Source organism: Syngnathus acus, chromosome 14 (genome assembly GCF_901709675.1).
Source record: "Syngnathus acus chromosome 14, fSynAcu1.2, whole genome shotgun sequence".
Taxonomy (NCBI): domain Eukaryota; kingdom Metazoa; phylum Chordata; class Actinopteri; order Syngnathiformes; family Syngnathidae; genus Syngnathus; species Syngnathus acus.
Genome location: NC_051099.1, coordinates 7,915,517 through 7,938,238, shown reverse-complemented (window position 1 = coordinate 7,938,238; position 22,722 = coordinate 7,915,517). Strand labels below are relative to the sequence as shown.

Below are 22,722 nucleotides of genomic sequence, written 5' to 3'. Positions count from 1 at the left end.
GCTCCTTTGGGATCTTGATTTTATTTTATTATAAAACTAATAAAGTGTCCCTGCATTGTGTCTCCCCCATACCCCAGGATGTCCTTTGACTCAATACGGAATCAGAGCCAGACGGCGTCTACTCATCCCCCGGCAATCCACCAAGACTACACTAAGACTGCATTCGAGGAGTTTCTGTGGATGATTCAACCCTGTGGTCCACACTGCTGAGGCCTGCAGCGGGTAAGCTATTCCAATAAAGGCTGTAAAACCAGACACTTTCATGCACTGCTGACCTGCAAACGCTTGATCAGAGTCTGGAACAACCAAAACGGACAGCCAATAAAAACACAAGGAACAGTTTCCACAGAGTCAGTGTCTCCAGTTACATGTGGCATATTACTTAAAAGAACCCCCCCACCCCCTGCTTGCCAGTTTTACTCAGATTTTTGATGTTTGACTTTACAACCTGCATGAAGTGATTTCTGATGCCAAAACAAAGAGGTCTGCTAAAGATACAACTATGTGCTGGTCACTGCTGTACTGTTTGTCTTCAAAGTGAAGTCCTGATAAGAGACAGCAGAGGCAGGAATGCAGTGACGATGGCATCCCAGTATGCAGCCAGACCAAGGAAGTTACAGTGACCTTTAGACTTGGACAAGAATCCAAGGCAAGGCAATGGGTTCTGCAATAACTCCAGACAGATCTGAATGATTGACATACTTTCACTTAGCCAAGCGTCACAAGGATTCACAAGGGGAGGAGTGAAAGAGAATTAAGAGAAAAACAACTGAGAAGAAGGATCTGACTCAGCAACATTAGGAAAGTTATGTTTGTGATGCATTTGCAACAGTTAACCCCTCTATTTGTTTATTTATCAATTTGTTCACATACAAAAAGAATATAAAGACAACGAATTGTCTGCATCCATCTAGTCTTTGTCAGTTTAGTTATCCTCAAATTCCCATTGCATTGAAAAAACAAAACGATCTTTAACTTATGCAGCACATTACAGCAGGCGAGTTCTCATTATTTTAATAAGTAGAAACACGTGCACAAAAAAATAATGGAAACTAAAGTTTTCAATCATCGAGAACTAAAGTGAAAACATGAAAACTATGTTGACAACTCTGAGAAGACAGTTTAGGATGTAAGGAAAACTGATAACAAAATAATCTCTGCAACACTTCCAAGAAACATCCATCCATCCATTTTCCGAACAGCTTGAGTCCCCACGGGGGTCGCGGGCGTGCTGGAGCCTACCCCAGCCGTCATCGGGCAGTAGGCGGGGGACACCCTGAACCAGTTGCCAGCCAATTGCAGGGCACACAGAGACAAACAACCATTCGCACTCACACTCACACCTAGGGACAATTTGGAGTCTTCAATCAGCCTATCAAGCATGTTTTTGGGATGTGGGAGGAAACCGGAGTGCCCGGAGAAAACCCACGCGGGCCCGGGGAGAACATGCAAACTCCGCACAGGGGGGGCCGGAGGTGGAATTGAACCCGCACCCTCCTAACTGTGAGGCAGACGTGCTACCCAGTGCGCCACCGAGCCGCTACTTCCAAGAAACAGCTGGAGAAAAATCAAGTATGTCGAACTCGAATCTGAAGAGGAAAATAAGCTTTTTCCTGACAGTGTGCCAAGAAGCCTGATGCAGTACATCTGATATCGTAATTAAAGCAACACAAGTTGACAGTGATATCATAACAAAAAATAATAAAGTGTATGTTGTTTATATTTCATGCTTAACCAACTTCTTAATCAACTTAATCAATGAAAACTAGATATTGCTTTGAATTGTGATTCAGGAGTTAAACAGATCAATACAATAAATAAAAAAATAAAAAATAAATAAATAAAATAAATAAATAAATAAATAAATAAATAAGGGGTGGATTAGTGCGCACTGGTTAGCATGTCCGCATCACAGTTCAGAAGGTGCGGGTTCGATTCCACCTCCGGTCTTCCCTGTGTGGAGTTTGCATGTTCTCCCCGTGCCTGAGTGGGCTTTCTCCGGGCACTCTGGTTTCCTTCCGCATCCCAAAAACATGCTTGGTAGGCCGATTGAGCACTCCAAATTGCCCATAAGTGTGAGTGCGAGTGCGGATGTTCGTCTTTGTGTGCCCTGCGATTGGCTGGCAACCAGTTCAAGGTGTCCCCCGCCTACTGCCCGATGACTTCTGGGATAGGCTCCAGCACACCCGTGACCCCCGTGGGGGACAAGCGGTATAGAAAATGGACGGACGGATGGGCGGGTGGACGGACGGACATATTTTTGACTATCTTGGTTTGCATCAGTGCTGTCAGTTGGTCATAAGTGTGTGCACAACAGTCCCTGGCACTAAGTTTTTGTCCCAGTCGCAGATGTCGGCTGGTTGGATGAGTGCCATTACAAGTGGCCTGGCGTCAGTGTTTGTGTGCAACTTGAATTAGTCCCACACAAAACAGTGACTGGTCAAATGTTTTCAAACTGCTTTTCTGACCACTAAATTGTTCAAGTGGAATGCGAGTCTCTGTGTTAATGGTAGTCTTTCATGGTTGTGGTGGTCGTCGCAGTGGCAAAGTATTCAAAGGCAGTTTTGAGTCTTGAGGTGAGTGTTGTCACCTCAAGACTCAAAACTGCCTTTGAAATTCGAAGTGCCACTTTGTGCCGAGCTCCGCCCAAATTCAATCTGACCAATGACAATGTGTTTTACATTTGCACTGCCGGTGGAGGAAAAGCACCTGTGGTTAAAGTTAAACTGGCAGACCTTTTACTTTCTGGACCTGAATTGGCCGCCTCTGCCTGCAATGACAAGGAACATAGACAATGACTTGTTTTTGGTTGACTTTATTTTTATTTTAAGCAACTGGTCGTTGATTCACTTGAACATCCGGCGAATAACAGCAGGCCGAGCTCCTAAAAAGACTCTACGGGATGGGCACACCTGAACAAGCTGCTATTTAGTAAGTTTATTTGCACATCTAACATTAAAAATGGAGCCAGCTCTGAAGACCTTCTACGTTGTTTTGAAGAATTTGTTCTTTGTCCAGCAGGTTGAGGGTCGTGGTGGCTGAGTCCCCGACAGCAGAAGCGGCGCTGCATGAAGACACAAAGAAAAAGCAGGCGAGTGTGCTGCAACATTTAAAAAATTTTGTCGATTGTGTCACTTGTCAGCATGTTGATCAAGACGCCATATTACCTGCACCACCTAGAACAAGAAACAGTTCAGTATTTGGACTTTCCAAGTCTGTCTTTACATCAGCTTTCCAAACTTGACAGAAAGGGACTCTGCTTCATAAAATCGAAGCATGCACTCGGTCCTTTAGCACCATCTAGTGGACAAAAGCGGCAGATGACAGGAGATAAATCCAAAGTATTGCATGTCTTGGGCGAATGCTCAGCGATTCCACTTTAAAACGCACGGAAAGTCGACCAACTTCGGCTCAAGTTGAAGATTTGCGCCTGAAGAAAAAGAAATTAGACAACACGCATGCAGAAATATGTTTCATTCTACTTAAAAATGTAAATTCATGTAAAAGTTTTGTCCACTTACCATCGGAAAAACTGCGTTATCATCCAGATGCTTATGGAGGTAGATTGGGGTCAACGTTTTGCACTTGAAAAAACAAAACTCATACTTGAAAAAATAAAACTGAAAATAAACGTGCTGAGCTTGAAACTTTAAAAGTAAAAAAAATATTCAAAATAAAAATATTTTTATGAAAATGTTTTTCGAGTTGAAAATGGATTTGCTTCGCTTTGGTATGTTTTTTGAATAAAATGTTTATTTCCAGGTTTCACCTCTATTGATTTATCAAGATTTGAGGTCTTGTTTTCAGTTACATGTTTCTATTTTTAGATTTACACCTATGTTTTCAGGTTCAACTCTTGCTTTTTGAGATTCTGATGGGTTTTTTTCCAGGTTCAAATCTTGCTTTTTGAGATTCTGATGGTTTTTTTTCCAGGTTCAAATCTTTTTTTCAAGTTGCACACTTTTGACCAGAATCTGGCGTGGGGGTTGTGGTACTAGATGAGCGAGGCGTGGATTCACGAGTGACAGCTGAACAATTGCTAAATGTACGTCAACTTGGCCGCCTAATTGGGTGTAGAAAAGTGGAGCGCTGAGTGAAATATTCAAGGCCAAATATCAAGCCACCAAGGCTCAACTATGGCCAGTTTTGTCACACATCACTAATTACCTACTCTATAATGACTACGGCGATGCCTTGAGATTGTTTTTCCAAGATTTACCTTGACTTGCCAGTAAACATTTCACATATGATCACTGTATGGTGGCAGTGAATTCAATCCAACAGCACTTTAATACAAGCAGCAGTGAAAATTGCTTCAAAAAAGAGACATTGAACTGCACATTGATGAAGTTCACTTTCCAACAATCAAAGCAAAGTTGTGTATTTAAAACAGCTTTCTAACAGCATAATGCTAACAAACAATCTTAAGAACGGACATAAAACAAACGGTGGAGTAACACAAGTCACCAGATATTAAGAGAATAATTTCTTTATCCTCTGAAAAGTATCATTATTATTACTTTGTCCACTGAGGGACACTTCCATGTATTGCTGTATGTCTGTAGGCTACTGCGGCCATGTGGCCAAGTTAACATTGATTTAATCTGAGTTGAATTTACAAAATGAAATGCAAGTGAAACAACAAACACAGTTTCTTCTATGAGTATTCTTCTTATCTTATAAACAATAATAAAGTTATCCAACAAAACAATGATAATTTACAGCCGTTGGTTCCGTGAGCATAAGGAGAGGAGAAAGATTTGCTTAGATGACGCGAGTAACGCTAACGTCTCTCAAACTCATCAGTTGTCAAGTCGCTTCAACAGAAACATGCGCAGCTTCCGGTGCATTTCAAAATATATTTCCGGTTTGCTTCCGAACGACAAATAACCATTGTGTATGCTTCCTTACATAGAAAACTTTTCTTAGCATAAAGTATAGATTAAATACATCTGTTTTAAGTACACAAACAATTCTAACATCATGAAAACAATCCTGAGGGCAAAACACATACAATCCAGCCCGACACAAAGATCAATGCGATGAACCCATCAAATCTAACCAAATACACCAAAACCAGGGGAAAGAATTGTAACATTACAAAAATATAACCCAAATGACCCAAGTGAAGAAAGGATAAGATCCCTGTTTTCAACTCCAAGCGTAATCAGTAGCAAACTCCGAGGGCGACATCTTGCCATGTGATTTGACACCTGGAGGAAGCAAATAAAACCATTAAGCGCATATAAATCCACGTTACAGAAAGCCAGAATCGGAAGATCACGCTAACTCACCGTGTGACGGCTGTTGTGTCTCACTTGGAAAAGCGCTTAAGCCTTAGAATTTGGGGTGATGGCTGAGGGAGCATAAACACAATGTGAGATGGCAATAAAAAGTCACACTTGTGAATAAAATGCATTTGCACTACCAAGGCACTCGCAGCTGAATGGATTTGCAAAGATTTTTTTTCAAAAAAGGAAGCGGAAAAGGTTTTACTTACAAGCTTGAGCGTATTCGTCTGAAATGAAGAAGCAAGAGGAGATTAAAAATTGTCACAAATGGCAAACAATTTGGATGTTCCTGACGGAGCAAATATTTGTGTCGCTCACGTTGTTTGGTTTTGAAACGCTTGGCAAAGACCGCTACCACCATCGCCATCAGAGTGAGGACCACCAATGGCACAGCGATGGCTACCGCCTTCTTCTTGTCTTGCTCTTCTTCACACAGCAAAGCATGTGCGATGAAGAGACACGTGAATGACTGTTATCTTGACACAGAGCCGTCACGTTTGCGAGAACCCCACAGCGAATCGGACGTGTCTGACCCGTGACAAACACTCACTCTGGATGCGCGCGTTGCTCAGGATGCTTCTGGCGTCCAGCTTGGTGACGATGGCTTCCTGGACACCAGCCAGCTGGAACACGCACTCGTACACGCCCTCCGTGGCGGGCGTCACCTCCACTTTCAGGTGGGCCGAGGTCTGGAAGGTTCCGTCGTGGTTGGGGAGGGTCTCCCCCTTCTCCACGTCCTCGTGGATCTCCTCACCGTCCTTCCTCCAAAAGAGGGACGAGGTGCTGGGGTAGAAACCAGTCGCGTGGCAGATGACCCCAGAGGAAGGTGTCTTCTGCAGGAGAGACACCTTGGGAAGCTCTGCACGCAAAGATGGAGAAAAAGACATGAGGGCAGAGAAAAGCTTGGCTCCAGGTTGTCATGACAGTGCCATTCTCATATCCGCCAATGCACCTGTTCTCGTCAGGAAGTCCTTCCCGTTGCTCACATACTTCTTCAACAAGAAAGGACACATCTCAGTAAGGACATTCTTTCTGTGTGCATTGAACCCGTCTATTTGGTCCCACTTGATTTTGGTCATGAAAGCTTGTGGGTGTGCTGCGATCCATGTCATTGTCTTCGCCTCAAATGATAGGAAGTCTACTCCATCGTAACGGATGTGGTCCCAACCACCAACCTCACCAGTCTCATCATTCCATTCACAGCCGTACATCACCTGAAAAATGTGAACACCTGAAAGGATCACGCACAAGATTCAGTGGCAGGATGTTCAGAAATAGGACAGCGTGTGTTCATTAGTCACCCTAAAAAAAGTGTCCAGCCACATCAAATACATGTTACCATAAGAAGGTTGAATGTAAACAAACCTCCAGTTTGGTTGAAGCGCTTTTTCGCAATTTCAAGGTTGTCTTTGGAGACCTGCGCATTACTCGCACTGACGACCAACTCGTTATCCCAGTGGTCCGGGTCATCTGCTGAGATTTTGCTCACCCACTGTTGTTTTACTTTTATTTTTCTGCTGTTACTGTCATAGTGCAAAATCTGAACGCCGTCGACATAAGCGACCTCCCAGTACTCCGGCACATTCAGAACTTGTGTGGATGTTGTCGTGAAATAATTGAGCGTGTGAAGAGCTAAAAGGAAAAAAAACTCAGTTATATAACAGTAAACTTGTATGTATTCCGAGCATACATGATCAACAGCAATGGAATAAAATAAAAAAATTAAAAACAAGAGTACTTACCAGGCGTCACGCTATGTATTTGCACAGCCGCGGCAAGGAAGACAGCAAAATACATGTCAAGTTCTCAACATCAAATTCGGATTTTTCAATGTCGAGCACGAAGATCATGTCAAGAGCGTCAATATTTATGCCTATGATTAAATTTAGAGCCAATTCAAAATGAGTTCTCAACGCGTGCTGCGTGTCGCTGACATTACAATGTTTTTCTTAGTGAACTTACGCGTGCGCACAAGTTTGTGGAGTTTGAGGCGTAACCGCGGCGTCTCTTAGTAGGAAACAGGTAACAAGGAAGCGCTCGTTTGGCTTTCTCTGTGACCAGTGAGCTTCTTGTCGCACTGGTTTATCAGCATTTTTGACTGTTGAACAATAAATAATCACAAGATGTAGTCACAACCTTCCCATCTGTGGTCTCTTCTCAAGGTTTCTCATTTGCCCTAGCTGGAGTTTTGAGTTTTTCCTTGCCCTTTTGGGAGTTTAAGATCAGGGGATGTTTGAGAATATTTGCCATTTTTCACATGTCCTGAGTGTTGTTAGTCACCTAAATGTTGAACAGAGGGTGTGATTTACCGAAGTGTAATTCCTTGTTTGGCACGCTCAAACATGGCGAATAAAAAACTCTTGAATCTTGAAGTAGTGTGTTGCACTATGAAAGATAAAGATAAGTGATAAATGACCAGATTAACCACTCAAAAGGTTTTCTTTTCTCCACGAGTGACATGATCCTCTAAGCTGGCCGGGGTTCCAGGAAAAAGAAAAATATGTATGACTGTATTAGACTGGGCGGCACGGGTTAGCACGTCCGCATCACGTTTTCGCCGTCTTGTGGTCAGTTTGAGAAATGCTGTCGGTGAATTACGCTGAGTTGGTTTGGTTTGAGACAACAAACGAGAAAATCAAGCTGCATTTCAATGTTGCTATTTTGAAATAAAACAAAAATAAAAAAATTTCAAACAAGGGAACAAATCTGTTTTTCGTTTGTGTTTTTTCTTCTTTAAAAATAAGGAGTCGTTTCTCTATTCTTCTAAACACAATATCCAATGGCCAATTGTTTCTTCTTTACGAATTTGTATGAATGCCCCTGCACACTCTTTGGACTTTTCTTTGGTGTGCTGCGCGGAGCAGTTTCGCCACGAGGAACGAGGACATACGCAGACGGTCGGGCATGAGTACGCCAATAGCAAAGCTCTGAAACACAATAATTAATGTTTTTGCAGAGGTCATTGCGTGTTGGCGCCGGTGACGATGATGCTCACCTGCAGTGCGTGCAACAGACAGCCGCTGGTATAGTTGGAGTAGCCCACTGTGTTCAAGGCCTCTCGGGCGAAAGCTGCAGCGCTCTTCACGCAGCTGCTGCTTTTCATTTTGTTCATGTTGGTGGAAACCAGGAAGGGTACGACACACTGTGGAAATAAGACGAGGTTCCCTTATATTGCCCAATCGTAGGGAAGCTACAGACTGCTCCCATTATTTGCTCAATAAAAACGTTCCCCCTAGCCAAGGAATTATTTCGAAGGTGATCAAAATCAGTTCTTTGCAGTGATCTCGTTGCAGTAGAGTGTCACTTAGTTTACCTGGACCGTGATCCCCTCTGCCTTGTACTCAGCATGCAGACATTGTGAGAAATACATCACAAATGCCTGCAAAAAAAAAAACAAAAAAAAAAACACCACAGATGGTATTAAAAGAAAGCAACCGGCACAGAAAACTGAGAGTTGAAGCCACACTTGATCGAGATAGGACTGTACTTTGGTGGCAGAATAAAGGGCCAGCAGAGGCTGTGGACGCATCCCCATTTGCGAGGAGATATTGACGATCAATCCTGTCCTTCTGCAGTGGTTGCGAGAGGCAACCATGATAATGATTAGTTATCCGGCAGTTAATTTTATTAAATGTGTGACACCATCATTATCATACCGTTCAAGCATTCCGGGCAGAACTAATCTTGTTGTCTGAGACAAGAGAGGGGGGGGAAAAAAGAGACCAACTGTAAAGACCAACGTGACTCGTTTTATCATCACGCGGTCCTCTTACTTGAGCAACAGATAGCGCATTACAGTCGAGAATCTCTGTGATTTTCTGGTAACACATGGGTAAGAAACTTGATGTCAAAAGGAACTGGGAGATGATCCATGTGTAATCCGTGTGAGTTTAAACACATGAAAAAAAAAACATACCTGTTCTGCATCTGGAATTTCAAGGAATGGGGCAAAATCGTCTGAGTAGGGCATCGCCACATTGTTAACTGTGGAATGAATATCAACAAGCATATTTACCATTTATTTGTTTCTCATTAAAATACTTCAATGCAACATTGTCAGTTTTGTCACACACACGCGCAGATACAAAGCTATGTGTTTTGCATTGCCAGCTAGGCAACAAGCATCCACCTTCCAAAGCCCATTTGCACAAACTTAAAATAATTTCTTTGACTCACTCTTGTTTTTGGCCACTTTACTGGCTGTCAGGTAATGCTAATCTAACACGAGTTAAAACTGTGACACGTACGTACACCCACTCAAGTTTAATATTAATCATTCTAATTGCACCGATTATGTCAACAACACCCCATTCCCTGGTCCGCTTACCCAAAATTCCAATCTCCAGACCTTGTAGTTGTGTGGCTATATAAGGGTAAATATTATGGCCGTGTGTGAAGTCCACTCGGATGATGCGAGTCTTTCGACCATGCTGACTCTCTGAAGGAAGACAAAAAAAGGTTTGTGCATTTGTTACGAGAGTAATAATAATTCTGATTGGAAGGATGTCATGAACACACTAATGAGTGCTGAATGTCATTTTCCTTACCGATCTCTTTGGCCACCTGTCGAAGCTTCACATCACATCTGCTCACTAAAACAATATCCAGGCCTCTTTGTGCCAGCTGAAAGCAAGAACAAAACAAAAAAAAATTTTACCTAGTGTTGGATTTTCTTTCTCCAGGATTTTTCAAGACTTACCTCCATGGCGTACGCTTTACCAATGCCAGATGTGGCTCCTGTGACAACTGCAGGAAAAATGAAGAGAGATATTTTAGAACTGTTACAAACCTGGCAAATCATTTATGTACTTTTCTGTGATTAAAAAAAACTGGAATAAGATCTCGAATTATACCTGCCCATTGCCCATAAGTCCTTAAATCCACTTGCCAAAACTCAGATAAAATAAACTCTTTGAATCCTTGGTAACATTTCCAGGCTGCTTTTATCGAGTAGAAAATTAATGTGAATCCGCCAATAATCATCAGGGCGTCACTCCAAGCCATTTTTGCACGGTGAACAGAAGTGATCCAGAACAAGTATTTATATTCCATGATGACCTGTGCTCCTCCCTTATTGCTCCACCTCTTACCACCATGCCTGTCATTGCCTTGCATGTGTTTTAATACGTATATAAAAAAACTAGAACAGCAATTAAAATGGATGCATACATTCATATAATAGAGGAACATCACAACAATACAAAACAAACTCAAAATAGCTTGCCAAATTCTTCACAAGCTGCCAATCAGTCAAATGTTGAGCATAGTCCCTCTTTCTTAAGATTCCAGTTTGTAATCACTGCGCTGAACATTTGTTGTGAGAAAGTCCATGTAAGAGATAAGCATGGCTACATCACAATGGCATCATCAAATTGACCTGTTGAGGTTCGCATCCAGTAAAACGCACAGATGCAATCTAATCATGGTAGATTGGGGAAGACGTTTAGTTTACCTCATTAAAAATACGTATGTTCATCCATTTTCTGCAACGCTTATCAGACAAGCAGACTACACTATGCTGGCTGGCGGTTCACAACAAAATCAAGATTATTCAACTGCACAGATTCAAGCTCTGTCTTTACTTCCTATACTCTGCGTTAATAACACGTTTAGCAATGCAAAGTTACTGTGTTGTGTGACACAAACGTTGCCAGTGATACAATCTGCTAAGTTCAGACAGTCCTCCCCATTCATACGAAGCAACATCCGTACATTGATAAGCTAACAATGCTCCTGATTGCATGTTAGAATGATAAGCCAAAAGTCCTGTCTTCCAAAAGTTAAGAACATTCCTTACTGAGTAAGCTTAAATCATGTTTAGTCTATTTTGCAGAAAAGTTGATTTGAGGCTTTTGGGGATGATTATGCTCACATTTCTAGAAATGCTTAAAAAATGGTTGCCTGACTCAGAATTTACTCTTAGACATGTCAAATGTGTCACTTTTGACAGGTTTGGGTCTGTTCAACTCTTACTTTGTCAGCGTAGTTTCTCAGTCATCCAGTGTCATGGTAATCCGCAAAGGTTCGCTTGGGCAACTGCTCTTGTTGTTGCTTGTTGAAGACGTTTCAACTTTTTTGGATTAACAAAAAGCTTCTCGGGTTCTAAATCCACACCTAAAAAATTAGAACCAAATAAGCCTTTCGGATTAAGCGTGAAACGTGTTCAACAAACAAGAAGTGTCCAGTCACCTCGATTCAACTTTTGCGGGTTTAACTCTTTGTGTTGTTTAGGATTTTGTGCCACTGTGTAGTCTGCCTCCCAAAAATGTTTTAATGTGTGTTTTTAAAGCAGAAAATAGCAGAAAATGTACAATAATGAAATAATTAATTACAAAATTAAGAGTTAAATAGTTGCTTCCTTTCAAAGGATGTCAGGTTACTTTTTTTTTTTTTTTAAATCAATGAATGGATTTCATGATTTCTAGCCATTGCTCGCGGTGACATTTGTTTTTCTGGGAAGCTGCAAAAACCTTTCCCAGAAAAGCCCCGAAGTAGAATTATATCGGTCACTAGAGGGAGCCACAGCAGACTTTGAATTGTTGATAAAAAGATAGGAAATACTTCCTCATGTAAGTGTATAATTGAGACCTAATAGTTATGATTTTTAGAAGCTGACAATACACTCTTACTTTTATATTGACTTGTGTCCATCACAAATTTTGTCATGGCTGTGAGTTATTTAGTGCATGTTGGTATGATCTGAACATATTATTGCTTCCTGTTTATCTCCTGAAAACTAACTCAAGTTTAATTTTCAATTTCCCTGCTTACAAACTATTGAATGTGAGCTTGTCGTAAAGTCATGCTTGCATAGGCGAGACTTAACAAATTTATAGATAAGATGAGATGAAAACAAAAGCATACCTATAACCAATTTCAAATCTATCTAATTAAAAGAAATAAACAGCATTACATAACCAGGCACAGCAAGCCGACCAATAAAAACAGCAGACACACATAATTCACATACAACACAAACAAGCAATTTTGTGAAAGTGGCTTGAAAATTGCATTGTGAAGTTGTGATCCTGGAAAGACATGCATGGTGCCACTGTGGCAGTGCCAATGTTAATGGACTTAAGCAATTAGGTGAGGTCACCAAGGAGGCAAATGTCTAAGCCACTCTTTGGCTCCTCCTCATTAATTCCTGTTGGCAATAGGCAGAAACTTCCTCTGAGAGAATAAGGAATTCCCGGAGGGATGTTCTTCTATATTCACACTGACTGCCAAAGCGTCAAGTTCAAAAGTGCAGAACGCTGCCATTGCTGCTTCCTCATCTTTGGCAGAAGCTGCTTCTTTGCCGAGCGTGGCCGACTTTACTTGGCGAGGCTCTCCGTCAGTGCCGTTAGCCATGTCGCTAAGAGGCTTGCAGGCAGCAAGATGAGTTTAGCGCAGCCTCCTCTGACTAATCTGATTACTGCAGCGAGGCAGCTATCAGTGTGCGAGTCAGGACAAACATATTATCTCACTTCAATGTGGATGAGAGCCATAGATGTTAAGTTCCACAATGACGCCGGAGTGAACGTGGTACACTTAGCAAAATGGGGAGTTTTTTCCATTTGATAATTCCAGCTGCTGTAGACTGAAGACAAGAGCCATGGCAGGCTAGGGAGTAGCTTACCTCAGGTTATTTTGAGCCATCATCCAAAGAGAGTTCAGATTATGTACGGGCATTGAGCCTGTGGTTGGCACTGCCATGTGGAAGCTCACCTTTGACCCCACTGAAGACAAGCAGTCATAAAAAATGAAGCAAAGTTAAGATGATACAGTAGAATGTTATGCAATTCAATACAATACAGTAATCATTTTGTATCTAGGCAGGCGGTTATGTGATGCTTTAAGTTTTTATGATTGTGAAAAATGCAAAGTTGATTCTGAGGAGCACAATGATGTCTCACTCTGTGGGAATCCTGTCGATGGCCCGTGCACATCCCAACTTTCACCTCATCTCCTTGAGCCCTCCCTCGCACTCACTCTTCCCACACTAGTATGGATTAAGAGCTAAAGAAGGCTGAGAAGTCACAACTTGAATGTCCTCCCCGTTCCTTTCCGTTTTCTTTTACCTATTATCTTATCCAAGGGATCTACAACCTCCGTTTTCTTTCTTTTTTTTTTTTTCTTAAATGTACTTGTTTTTTTTAACTGGCTCTTGTTCTCATGCATCTCCTAAGGTTTGGGGAGAGTCCCAGTCCCAGGCTGGGAAGCAACAAGTGACGGGAGATCTAACAAATGGAAATATGGAATTGTGACTGCATTTTTAAACAGGAACTTAAACTTGAAGATCATAATTTTTTTCACTTGAATGACTAATGACATTTATCACAATAACTGGAAAGAAGCTGGAATTGGGACGACATGAAACGTTGACATGGATCCTCTATATCGAGAACCAATCCAGGTAAAACGTTTTCAATTCTGTTGATCTGTCCAGTTAAGAATGTCATTGTTACTATAACTGGAAATAGTTTTAAAGGCTGATCGCAGTTGACCTTGACTTGAGCAAAGTGAGCTTTAAGTCACGTCAATTCCCTGCAACCATGTAATCACACAGCCGGGCTAAGGAAACATTTTATGAAAATTTCAGGGCAGCCAATGCAAATTAAGGGGGAGATTGTAAGCGCAGTAGTCTGAGTGACCCCTTGAATGGAAAAAGCAATGACAGACCAAATAGACATTAAGGCCAGATTTACCTGTATAGCCATAGCAGCGCTAATAGGCTTGCTAAGCGCATGCAAGTAATTCTGCATCAGCTACATCCATTTAGAAATTGTATTATGCTTAAAGTTAGGGTCAAAGTTCATGATGAGTTGTGCCAATGTACCTGAAAGACTCCGACTCAATCCAAGTGGCTATTTCGATGAGATTCATCATATCTACGTAATGAATATAAACAGATTATTTTGTTCAGACAACTTGACATTTGGATATGTCCACTTTATACATAATACAGAGTAGGGATGAGTAATTGCTCTTATAAAATGCTGTGATCAGTGACTGTCTCTGGTGGCAATTTCCCAATTAAAGTATTGAATCTAATACTTGTACATCTTTCACTGTCGACATCTTTCCATTTTAGGATTGAAAGACTGCTGAGTGCCAAGGGAGGGCCTCCCACCAGCGACTGTAGCACCTCATCACCTCCCTGAGAGGACACCTTAAAAGCTGCGGCAGAGAATGGCAAGTCACAGAGACCCTCGCTTCCTGCACAACCTGTCCCACCACCCTCGATGGCAACACGACTCGTTAAAACCAAGGGGGAAAAGACACATGTGCACAAACAATGGCGTGGCTTGTTTCTTTCTTTCCTGGTCCAAATCTTCGTGGATGTTAAAACCACAGCGGCCCTGGTACCCGGTGCAGCGTTCTAAGAGCTGTTGGGCAAGTTGGCTCCTAATGCCCTTGCTCCTAATCTCATCCCTACCATGTCAAGCCTGGGCTACCACATTTAAGGTGGCCCTAGTTGGACCCTGGACTTGTGACCCTTTTTATTCCAAAGCCCTGCCAGACTCAGCGGCTCGCCTGGCTATTGCACGAATCAACAAGGACCCCCACCTTAACAAAGGCTACTGGTACGACTATACGCTGATAAACGAGGACTGCAAGTCATCCCGTGCCATGGCCCGCTTCGCTGAGCTGGAAGGCTACGGTGCGGCGTTCCTAGGCCCGGCCAACCCGGGATACTGCTCTTTAGCTGCTTTGTACGCTAAAGAGTGGGATGTTGGAATTCTCTCCTGGAGTTGCCTGAAAGCAAACATGGGGGACGGAGGGATGTACCCCACTTTCCTCCGCCCACAGCCGTTGTCTTCACGTGTCCTTTTCACAGTGCTGCGTTATTTCCGGTGGGCCCACGTGGCCATCATTTCGGAGGAGAATGATCTCTGGGAGGCCACCGGGTATGAGCTGGCTTCGTCTCTGAGGGCTTTAGGCCTGCCCGTCACCCCCGTAGTGACCATGGAGACGGGCAAGGACGGAACGAGGAAGGCCTTGACAAAAGTCCGGGAAACTGATCGGGTTCGAGGTGAGCCGCCTCACTTCACACTAAAAACCTCAACCCTGATGAGTCGCTAATAAAGCCGTTTTCTCTTCACAGTGATCATCATGTGCATGCCTTCCGTCCTGATTGGTGGCCAATCCCAGCACGAACTTCTGACAACTGCTTTGGCCATGCGAATGATCGACCGCGGCTACATTTTCATCCCCTATGACACGCTGCTCTACTCACTTCCCTATAAAGACGCTTTCTACTACACCCTCGGCAACGACACCAACCTGAGGAAAGCCTACGATGGGGTTCTCACCATTACCATGGACTCTGGAGACCGCAATTTTTATCAGGCCTTCAAAGAGGCTCAGAACAGCTACGAAATCCGCAGCAGCACCCCAGCAGAACATGTGAGAACATTTGCTCAGATCATGCCAGACTTTCAGGAACCACCTTCCCTGCTCACATTGGCATATAATCACCATCTGTCTCCCGTTCTAGGTTTCGCCATTCTTCGGCTCTATCTACAACATGATGTATTACATTGCTATGGCGGCTGAGCAGGCCCGCGCGAATACCGGCAGATGGGTGACCGGTGAGGTCCTCGGCGCCAGCGAGGGGGGCTTTGAATTCGAGGGCTTCAATCAGCACTTGAGGGCGGGTAGGAACCGGGAAGGCATGCAGGCTCGCTACGTCGTGCTGGACTACAGCGGGATGGGAAACTCTCTCTACTCCACTCATGTTCTGGAGGCTGCACACACAGACGGCAGGATTGGAGGATTGAAATATCTCGGTCGCTCGATCCATTTTGCCGGCAGTACCCCCTACACCGACTCCAGTTGTTGGTTTAGTCCTTATTTTGCCTGCAGTGGAGGTGAGTGAGGCTTCAGGGTCATCACAAAAACTCACATTCCACTGTAGTGAATCCTTTGTCCTTCCATAGGAATGGATTCTACCACTATCTTCTTTTTCCTCCTCTTGGCTATGGTGGTTGGTGGTGCTCTAAACATCATCATTCATTTCAAGTACAGTATAGTCAAAACAAGAAATTTTCATTCATCCAATGCCTGTGCGAAGATATATTTTGTCTTTCTTATTTAGGAGAAGTGGCAGAGTGGGCTTCACCTTTGAAGACGGCGGTGGATCTAACAAAGTACTCCTGACTCTGGATGACCTGGTCTTCATTAACACTCAAATCAGCAAAAGGGTCAGTTCTCAGAGTGTTATCTCGCTAGCATTTTCTCCTTGGTTCATTGTTTCGATGTACCAATACTTTTGTTAATGCAATAGATACAATTTGCTCAATTGTTGTGGTATGTTGTTGGGCGCAGAAGTTGAATGATGAAAGCATCATGAAAAGTCAACTGGACATGAAGACGTCTCACCACTCAGTGTCTGGCCGCAGCTATTTGGCGTCTTCACCGGACAGCTCCAATGTTGCTATATTTGAGGTGAGTTGGACATGAGAGTTGTTTTAGTTGGCGTTTTTGTTCGCACCGTAAAAGTGTGTTTTCTGTAAATCTCAGGGTGATTGGGTTTGGTTGAAAAAAGGCCCGCCTGGATCTGCAACAAGCGTCAATAGCAGCACTGAGTCAGTCTTCATCAAGGTTGGTGTCTTGAGAAGGAAGTTCTGCACGGGAAATGCTTTACCTTGCATTCACGTTGTGCGGCTAACTCTTGCAGCTCAGAGACATGAGGCACGAGAATCTCAATCTGTTCCTGGGACTCTTCAACGACTCTGGTATTTTTGGAGTGGTGACCGAACATTGCTCCCGAGGTAGCTTGGAAGACCTGCTCATGAATGAGGATGTACGTCTGGATTGGATGTTCAAGTCGTCCCTGCTGATGGATCTCATCAGGGTACAGGAAAAACAAAAGACACACGTTTGCTTGTAGTGCTCTTTGTCAACAGTGTTGACTCACTCGTCACATTTAAACAGGGAATGAAGTACCTGCACAATCGAGGAATCATCCACGGACGCCTCAAATCCCGAAACTGTGTAGTGGACGGGCGCTTTGTGCTGAAGGTGACTGATTATGGCTTCAATGAACTTCTCAATAGCCAAGGCATCAGCATGGACGAGGAAAAGCCTGAGAGTGAGTTTATATCAGGTCTCATGTTCCTTTTCTTCATATAATTCATAACTTTCAACATCTTTGTTTTATCTTCACTTCTTTGGCTTCAACCAAAAGATCTGTTCTGGACCGCTCCTGAGATGCTACGCAATGCTGCTCTGCGGAGAAAGGGGACGTTTCTGGGAGACGTCTACAGTTTTTCCATCATTGGACAGGAAGTGATTTCCCGCTCTGCTCCTTTTTGTATGCTGGATATGCCACCCAAAGGTGAGTGATATGGCCATGATGTCAGATATTTTGCCATGTGTGTGCTATTCATAATTACCTCGAGAAGAAAACATGGTGTTAGATCATTTTCAGGAATTTAACCCATTATGGGTTACTGTATATTTTTAGTCTTGCATCAGTTAGGGAAAGGAAATTATAACCGTGGCGGAAACCTTGCATTCATCACTACAACGCCGTAATATAAATAACAGCAAAACTTTCCATCTGCATGTGCGTCTTGATCTTATTGTTTATGTCAGTGTTGTCTGTGTGTTTTGGCAGATATTATCAGCAAGGTCACAGATCCCCCTCCTTTGTGCCGCCCCTCCGTGTCAATGGATCAGGCTCCCCTGGACGTCATCCAAATCTTGAAGCAGGCCTGGAGTGAAGAACCTGAAAAGAGGCCCACATTTCATGATATTTTCAAACACGTAAAAATACGCAAAAACACATCGGGTGGACACGTGCACTGCAACCGGGTGTCACTCTGTCTCCATTTTGCCTCAACAGTTTAAGAGCATCACCAAAGGCAAGAAGACCAATATCATCGACTCAATGTTGCGCATGTTGGAGCAGTACTCCTCCAACTTGGAGGATCTGATCCGTGAGAGGACGGAAGAGTTGGAGGTGGAGAGACAGAAAACGGATCAACTGGTGGCTCAGATGTTGCCCAAGTGAGTTATGTCAACAACATTCACGACATTAGCTACAGCTGCTACATCTGTAGAATTATTTCTTCATAATTGAGTTTTATTAAAACGTTCCTTTTTTGGGGGGGGAATGTGCAATTGAGAAGAAGTAACGAACGTACCTGCCAAGCATAAATGCTGCTAAGCTGTTTGCCAGTCTTTGGAAATTGAGGAAGGTGGCTCGGAGTCTCGTGTTGGAGTCGCTTTGCGATGTTCCCTGCGTTTTCTCCCAGGTCTGTGGCCCAGGCGCTGAAGACAGGCAAGCCGGTCAAGCCTGAGCACTTCAGCGAGGTCACACTCTACTTTAGCGACATCGTGGGCTTCACCACCATCTCGGCTCTCAGCGAACCCATCGAGGTGGTGGACCTGCTGAACGACCTCTACACGCTCTTTGACGCCATCATCGGTCTGCATGACGTCTACAAGGTGAGTGTCGTGTTGTCGTCCTTGGGGGACACATAAAGGGTGGTTATTGTCTTTCATTTTGGGGGTCTTTAGGTGGAAACTATTGGAGATGCGTACATGGTGGCCTCCGGAGTCCCCAATAGGAACGGCAACCGTCACGCAGCCGAGATGGCCAATATGTCGCTTGACATCCTCCACTGCATCGGCACCTTCAAGATGAGACACATGCCTGAATTAAAAGTCAGGATCCGGATCGGCTTGCACTCTGGTGAGCAATTGCAGGTTTAAAACTATTCATGAATAGAGTACAATTTGTTAAAAGGCCATAAAAGGACATTATTTATTCATATTGTCCAAATATTATTATTTCCTCATGACTCCAAAGATTTTTTTCAGAAAACATGCACCACAAATCCTGCCCACCTTTGACATAATGCTTCAAAGCATAATAGTTAGGTATGGAAAACTCATCTGTTGCCTGTAAAGTAGCAGATGGATGGAGGAAAAAAAAAGAAATGCAAAGTTAATTTCTTGCAGATTGGTCCGCATGAGGTAACACAAGCTGCTAAGGAAAAGAAAAGTATTTTTACCTCCTTGATCCTTGTCTGGAACGTCTTATTGGAATAGTAAAGCGCTATCCACTTAGAGTGCTGGCATCCAATTAACACACAAGTCAATGCTATTTGTCCACTGATAGTCACGCTTTCATTTTCATTTTTTAAGAAGCACATTTTGATTTACAGTAAACTACAATTCTCAAACAAGCAATTATTTGAGAACTGTCTTCTTCCTGACCTTCCTTCCTCTGTACAGCAATAGAAAAAAAGGCTTAAAATGAACTCCGAAAGCTCATGTAAGATATTTGATGAAGATGAAAACAAAGGAAATGTTCACTATAACTATAGTTAGCCTTCTTTTGCATTTTAGTTGTCATTGTTTTTTTGTTTTGTTATTTTCTTAACTTTATTAACCTCAGTGTATGCGCTTCCAGGCCCAGTCGTAGCAGGAGTAGTGGGCCTCACGATGCCTCGCTACTGCCTCTTTGGAGACACAGTCAACACAGCATCTCGAATGGAGTCCACCGGGTTGCGTGAGTATCATCACATGCATGATGAATTCACATACTTTCTTGGAGAACAGGACGTTTGTGTGGGTTCCCCCCCTCCCCAAAGACTAACATGTGGCTGAGGACAGGTGTGTGCATGTTGCTTGAAGCTAAACAGGGCTTTAAGTGGCGAGTCCTTGTAATCTCTTAAGACTATAAACAGAATTAGAGGTCAATTCAAAGTTTTACTATAAATAAGCCTTAGTGGCCCCGTGCATGTTGCAGGAATGAAGTGCAAAAGTCGTTTTTAAGGAGATGACTTGAAATGCCACATGCACAGACCAACCCTTGATATTTAACATTATGCTGGGTTGGAGTTGGCTTTCGTTGGAACCCTCTCAGGTGCACCAGATGTCTGTCCCAAGATGCTGATTGACTTCCCATTTGTACAGTTAGAAATATGTTTTCTTGTTGGATGGGGCCAAAGCCCTGAAAGTATTAATTAGTGTCAAGAAATTATGTTGGTGACAAATCCACCAACATCTTAGTATGTTTGGGAGGGGCTCAGTTTAGCCTGGGTAGTAAATGGAAGCGAAGGAGAGTCATCACTACATTTATATGTATGTATTTTTTTCTAAGTCAAAATATAAGTAAGCCATTTATTTTCGACTGTAATATTGTAAGATGTGTGTGAAATTCAAGTGTTTTGTAATCATAGCATTTGGTATATTTAGGGGGTGAGCGGATGGAATTTTTAGAAGCAAATATACTCTACTTGAATTAGTTTAGAAAAAAAAAAAGTTTTTATCCAAAAACAGAACTTCAATTATAAATTTGCGTCACTTACATTAGATTACTTAAATAAAATTGAAGCCCGTTTCATTTTATAGCGCCAATTTATAACAGATTAACTCAAGACACTTTACATATGGAGCAAGTGTGAGAAGAAACACAGAGAAGCAATGCATCTGTAGTCTGCTGCCTCCAAGTGGTTGAAAACACAAATCGCGCATATCAAACAATCAAATTTTTTGCCAAATGGATCTCAGCTTTGTGTCTACGTGAATATTAACTGTGGCTGTGTGGATGTCTTGTGTAGCTTACAGAATACATGTCAACCAGATCACAGTAGACATCCTTAACAGCTTGAAGATGGGCTACAAAATTCAAGTTAGAGGTCTGACGGAATTAAAGGTAAATTGGGTAAAACGCACAAAAACAACAAATGCACAGAATGCTTGTAACTTGATGCTCTTTTGTTCAATAGGGAAAAGGTGTGGAGAACACATACTGGTTGGTGGGAAGGGAAGACTTCAAAAAACCTCTGCCCATTCCACCAGACCTTCAAGGGTAAGACACATTGCAATTCTTTTGAATGTGGATTTCTTAAGACCATCGAGCATCGTATATTTTTTTAATCATGTGCCTGTCTGTGTTTCTTCTTACAGAGGAAGAAATCACGGCATCGGTTTAGATGAGATTCCTCCTGATAGAAGACAGAAGTTTCTGGATCGACAGAAGAAGATGGGCTAGATTGGTGCTGATGGACTAATGTAAAACAGCTTTGCTGGTGTGTAACCTTCATTTATAGTAATGCTGCACAAACTCATTTCCTATCTGGTCTCAGATATAGTAAACGTTCCTCACACTAGATCCTAAAACTTTAGATCATTTCAGCCATTAATCTATTACATCATCGCCACAGGAGTTTTTGGCGCAAAAGGACTGAATGACTTGTTACATTACATTCACCAAAAGTGATATTATATCTGCTCAGTGGATCATGACTCGTAGTAGAATGTGACAATTTCCTGACCAGACAATTATTGAATTCTTGAGTCAGGTTGCGGCACATTTCAGAAAAATGACGACTCGTGTGAAGTTAAAGATGACCTTAGGGCCAAAACACCAAGCATAATACAATAATGACAATATATGATATATTTTGATGATGTTTGAATTGATTTTTAACATTATATTATGTTCGACCCTTACAGAAGACAAATACAAAAAGGAACTTAGAATAACAGCGTTTGAATGTAAGCTCATGCTTATTTGTCATCATCGGTTTGTATATACTGTAAATGTGTACACGTGCATATTAGTTGGTCCACAAACAAAAAGGAGGAAACGCAACATTCCAGATGCGGACGGATTAAAAATGATGAAATATGTATCTTCTTGGAAAGCAAGAGTAAGATCTTCATTTTAAAGAGTCTGAATTCTTTTTGCCAAATGCGGTAAATACACTTGACACAAACCAAATGAAGTGGACTGTGCTGATTATTTTGAAGGGAAACTTTTTTGTGTTTATGTAAATAAATTATGGCTTCAGTAAAAATGTTTGTTGACTTTTTTGCTGTCTAAACCTTGATAGGTTGAATAATATGCTGAAATGGGAACCAGAGTACAAACATTAAATCCAGCTATTATTATTATTATTATTTTTGCAGCCTCATCACCATTATACATGAAATTATTTGTCCATTATGCAAATTTCAGTGTGGGCACGTGTAATACTTCCATATATGATCTTTTATTATACATGTGCATAAATGTAAGCAATGTTATTAAAAACCTCTCTCCAAAAAGTACATTGAGATTATTGTGTATAGCAGCATCAGGTATTTAGGTGAAATCTTTCTTATAATTGTCGAGTGCCAAAGTAAAAAAAAAAAACTGCTCATTTTGCCTCCATGTCAGACGTACATCGTGTTTCACGGCTCACCGTGTCCTGAAGCCGCCCCGAATCTTGACTGGCACCAGTTTAAATGTGCCAGTCTGAGATAAATTTGTCAAGTCAGCTAAAGGAAACCAGAAAAACTCCGGAAATAAAAAACGCTCCCTTTCAAATTAAGAAGATTCACCTAATGCCCTAAGAAGAGTTATGCAAGACCAAAGGTGTCCGTGCGGTACTACTATATGATTGCCTTATGTAAGAAACATATATGATACTATATATACTGA

The 22,722-nt window shown here is 42.3% G+C and overlaps 3 protein-coding genes and 1 long non-coding RNA gene across 5 annotated transcripts; 1 reads left to right on the top strand and 3 right to left on the bottom strand.

The window, feature by feature from the left end:
- Nucleotides 1–2,798: 2,798 nt before the first annotated feature.
- On the bottom strand, nt 2,799–4,627 carry LOC119134225. Its single transcript, XR_005100286.1, has 2 exons — nt 3,168–4,627; nt 2,799–3,064 (listed from the first exon to the last, which is right to left on the bottom strand). It is a non-coding gene; the product is annotated as an uncharacterized LOC119134225 (long non-coding RNA).
- A 526-nt stretch (nt 4,628–5,153) lies between these two features.
- LOC119134224 (class I histocompatibility antigen, F10 alpha chain-like) lies at nt 5,154–7,293 on the bottom strand. The gene is made up of 8 exons (XM_037270761.1): nt 7,034–7,293; nt 6,657–6,923; nt 6,244–6,522; nt 5,842–6,150; nt 5,610–5,717; nt 5,501–5,518; nt 5,295–5,356; nt 5,154–5,213 (listed from the first exon to the last, which is right to left on the bottom strand). The coding sequence occupies exons 1-7, from the start codon at nt 7,086–7,088 to the stop codon at nt 5,331–5,333; spliced, it is 1,062 nt and encodes a 353-aa protein (XP_037126656.1). The 5' UTR covers nt 7,089–7,293; the 3' UTR covers nt 5,154–5,213; nt 5,295–5,330.
- A 374-nt stretch (nt 7,294–7,667) lies between these two features.
- On the bottom strand, nt 7,668–10,420 carry hsd20b2 (hydroxysteroid (20-beta) dehydrogenase 2). 2 transcript variants are annotated; one of them, XM_037270757.1, is made up of 11 exons: nt 10,145–10,420; nt 9,991–10,037; nt 9,839–9,914; nt 9,619–9,729; nt 9,208–9,275; nt 9,065–9,109; nt 8,948–8,982; nt 8,779–8,860; nt 8,605–8,670; nt 8,287–8,433; nt 7,668–8,218 (listed from the first exon to the last, which is right to left on the bottom strand). In XM_037270757.1, exons 1-11 carry the CDS (start codon nt 10,404–10,406, stop codon nt 8,090–8,092), a joined length of 1,068 nt encoding a protein of 355 aa, XP_037126652.1. In that variant the 5' UTR covers nt 10,407–10,420; the 3' UTR covers nt 7,668–8,089. The 2 variants fall into 2 exon arrangements, with proteins under 2 accessions (XP_037126652.1, XP_037126651.1); XM_037270756.1 differs by having other exon boundaries at nt 8,605–8,860.
- A 2,852-nt stretch (nt 10,421–13,272) lies between these two features.
- gucy2d (guanylate cyclase 2D, retinal) lies at nt 13,273–22,346 on the top strand. The gene is made up of 19 exons (XM_037269995.1): nt 13,273–13,689; nt 14,368–15,309; nt 15,382–15,683; nt 15,775–16,147; nt 16,217–16,298; nt 16,375–16,480; nt 16,605–16,724; nt 16,800–16,880; nt 16,957–17,133; nt 17,214–17,370; nt 17,467–17,616; nt 17,899–18,047; nt 18,127–18,290; nt 18,539–18,731; nt 18,804–18,978; nt 19,702–19,800; nt 20,855–20,949; nt 21,023–21,105; nt 21,204–22,346. Exons 2-19 carry the CDS (start codon nt 14,466–14,468, stop codon nt 21,286–21,288), a joined length of 3,435 nt encoding a protein of 1,144 aa, XP_037125890.1. The 5' UTR covers nt 13,273–13,689; nt 14,368–14,465; the 3' UTR covers nt 21,289–22,346.
- The last annotated feature ends 376 nt before the right edge of the window (nt 22,347–22,722 follow it).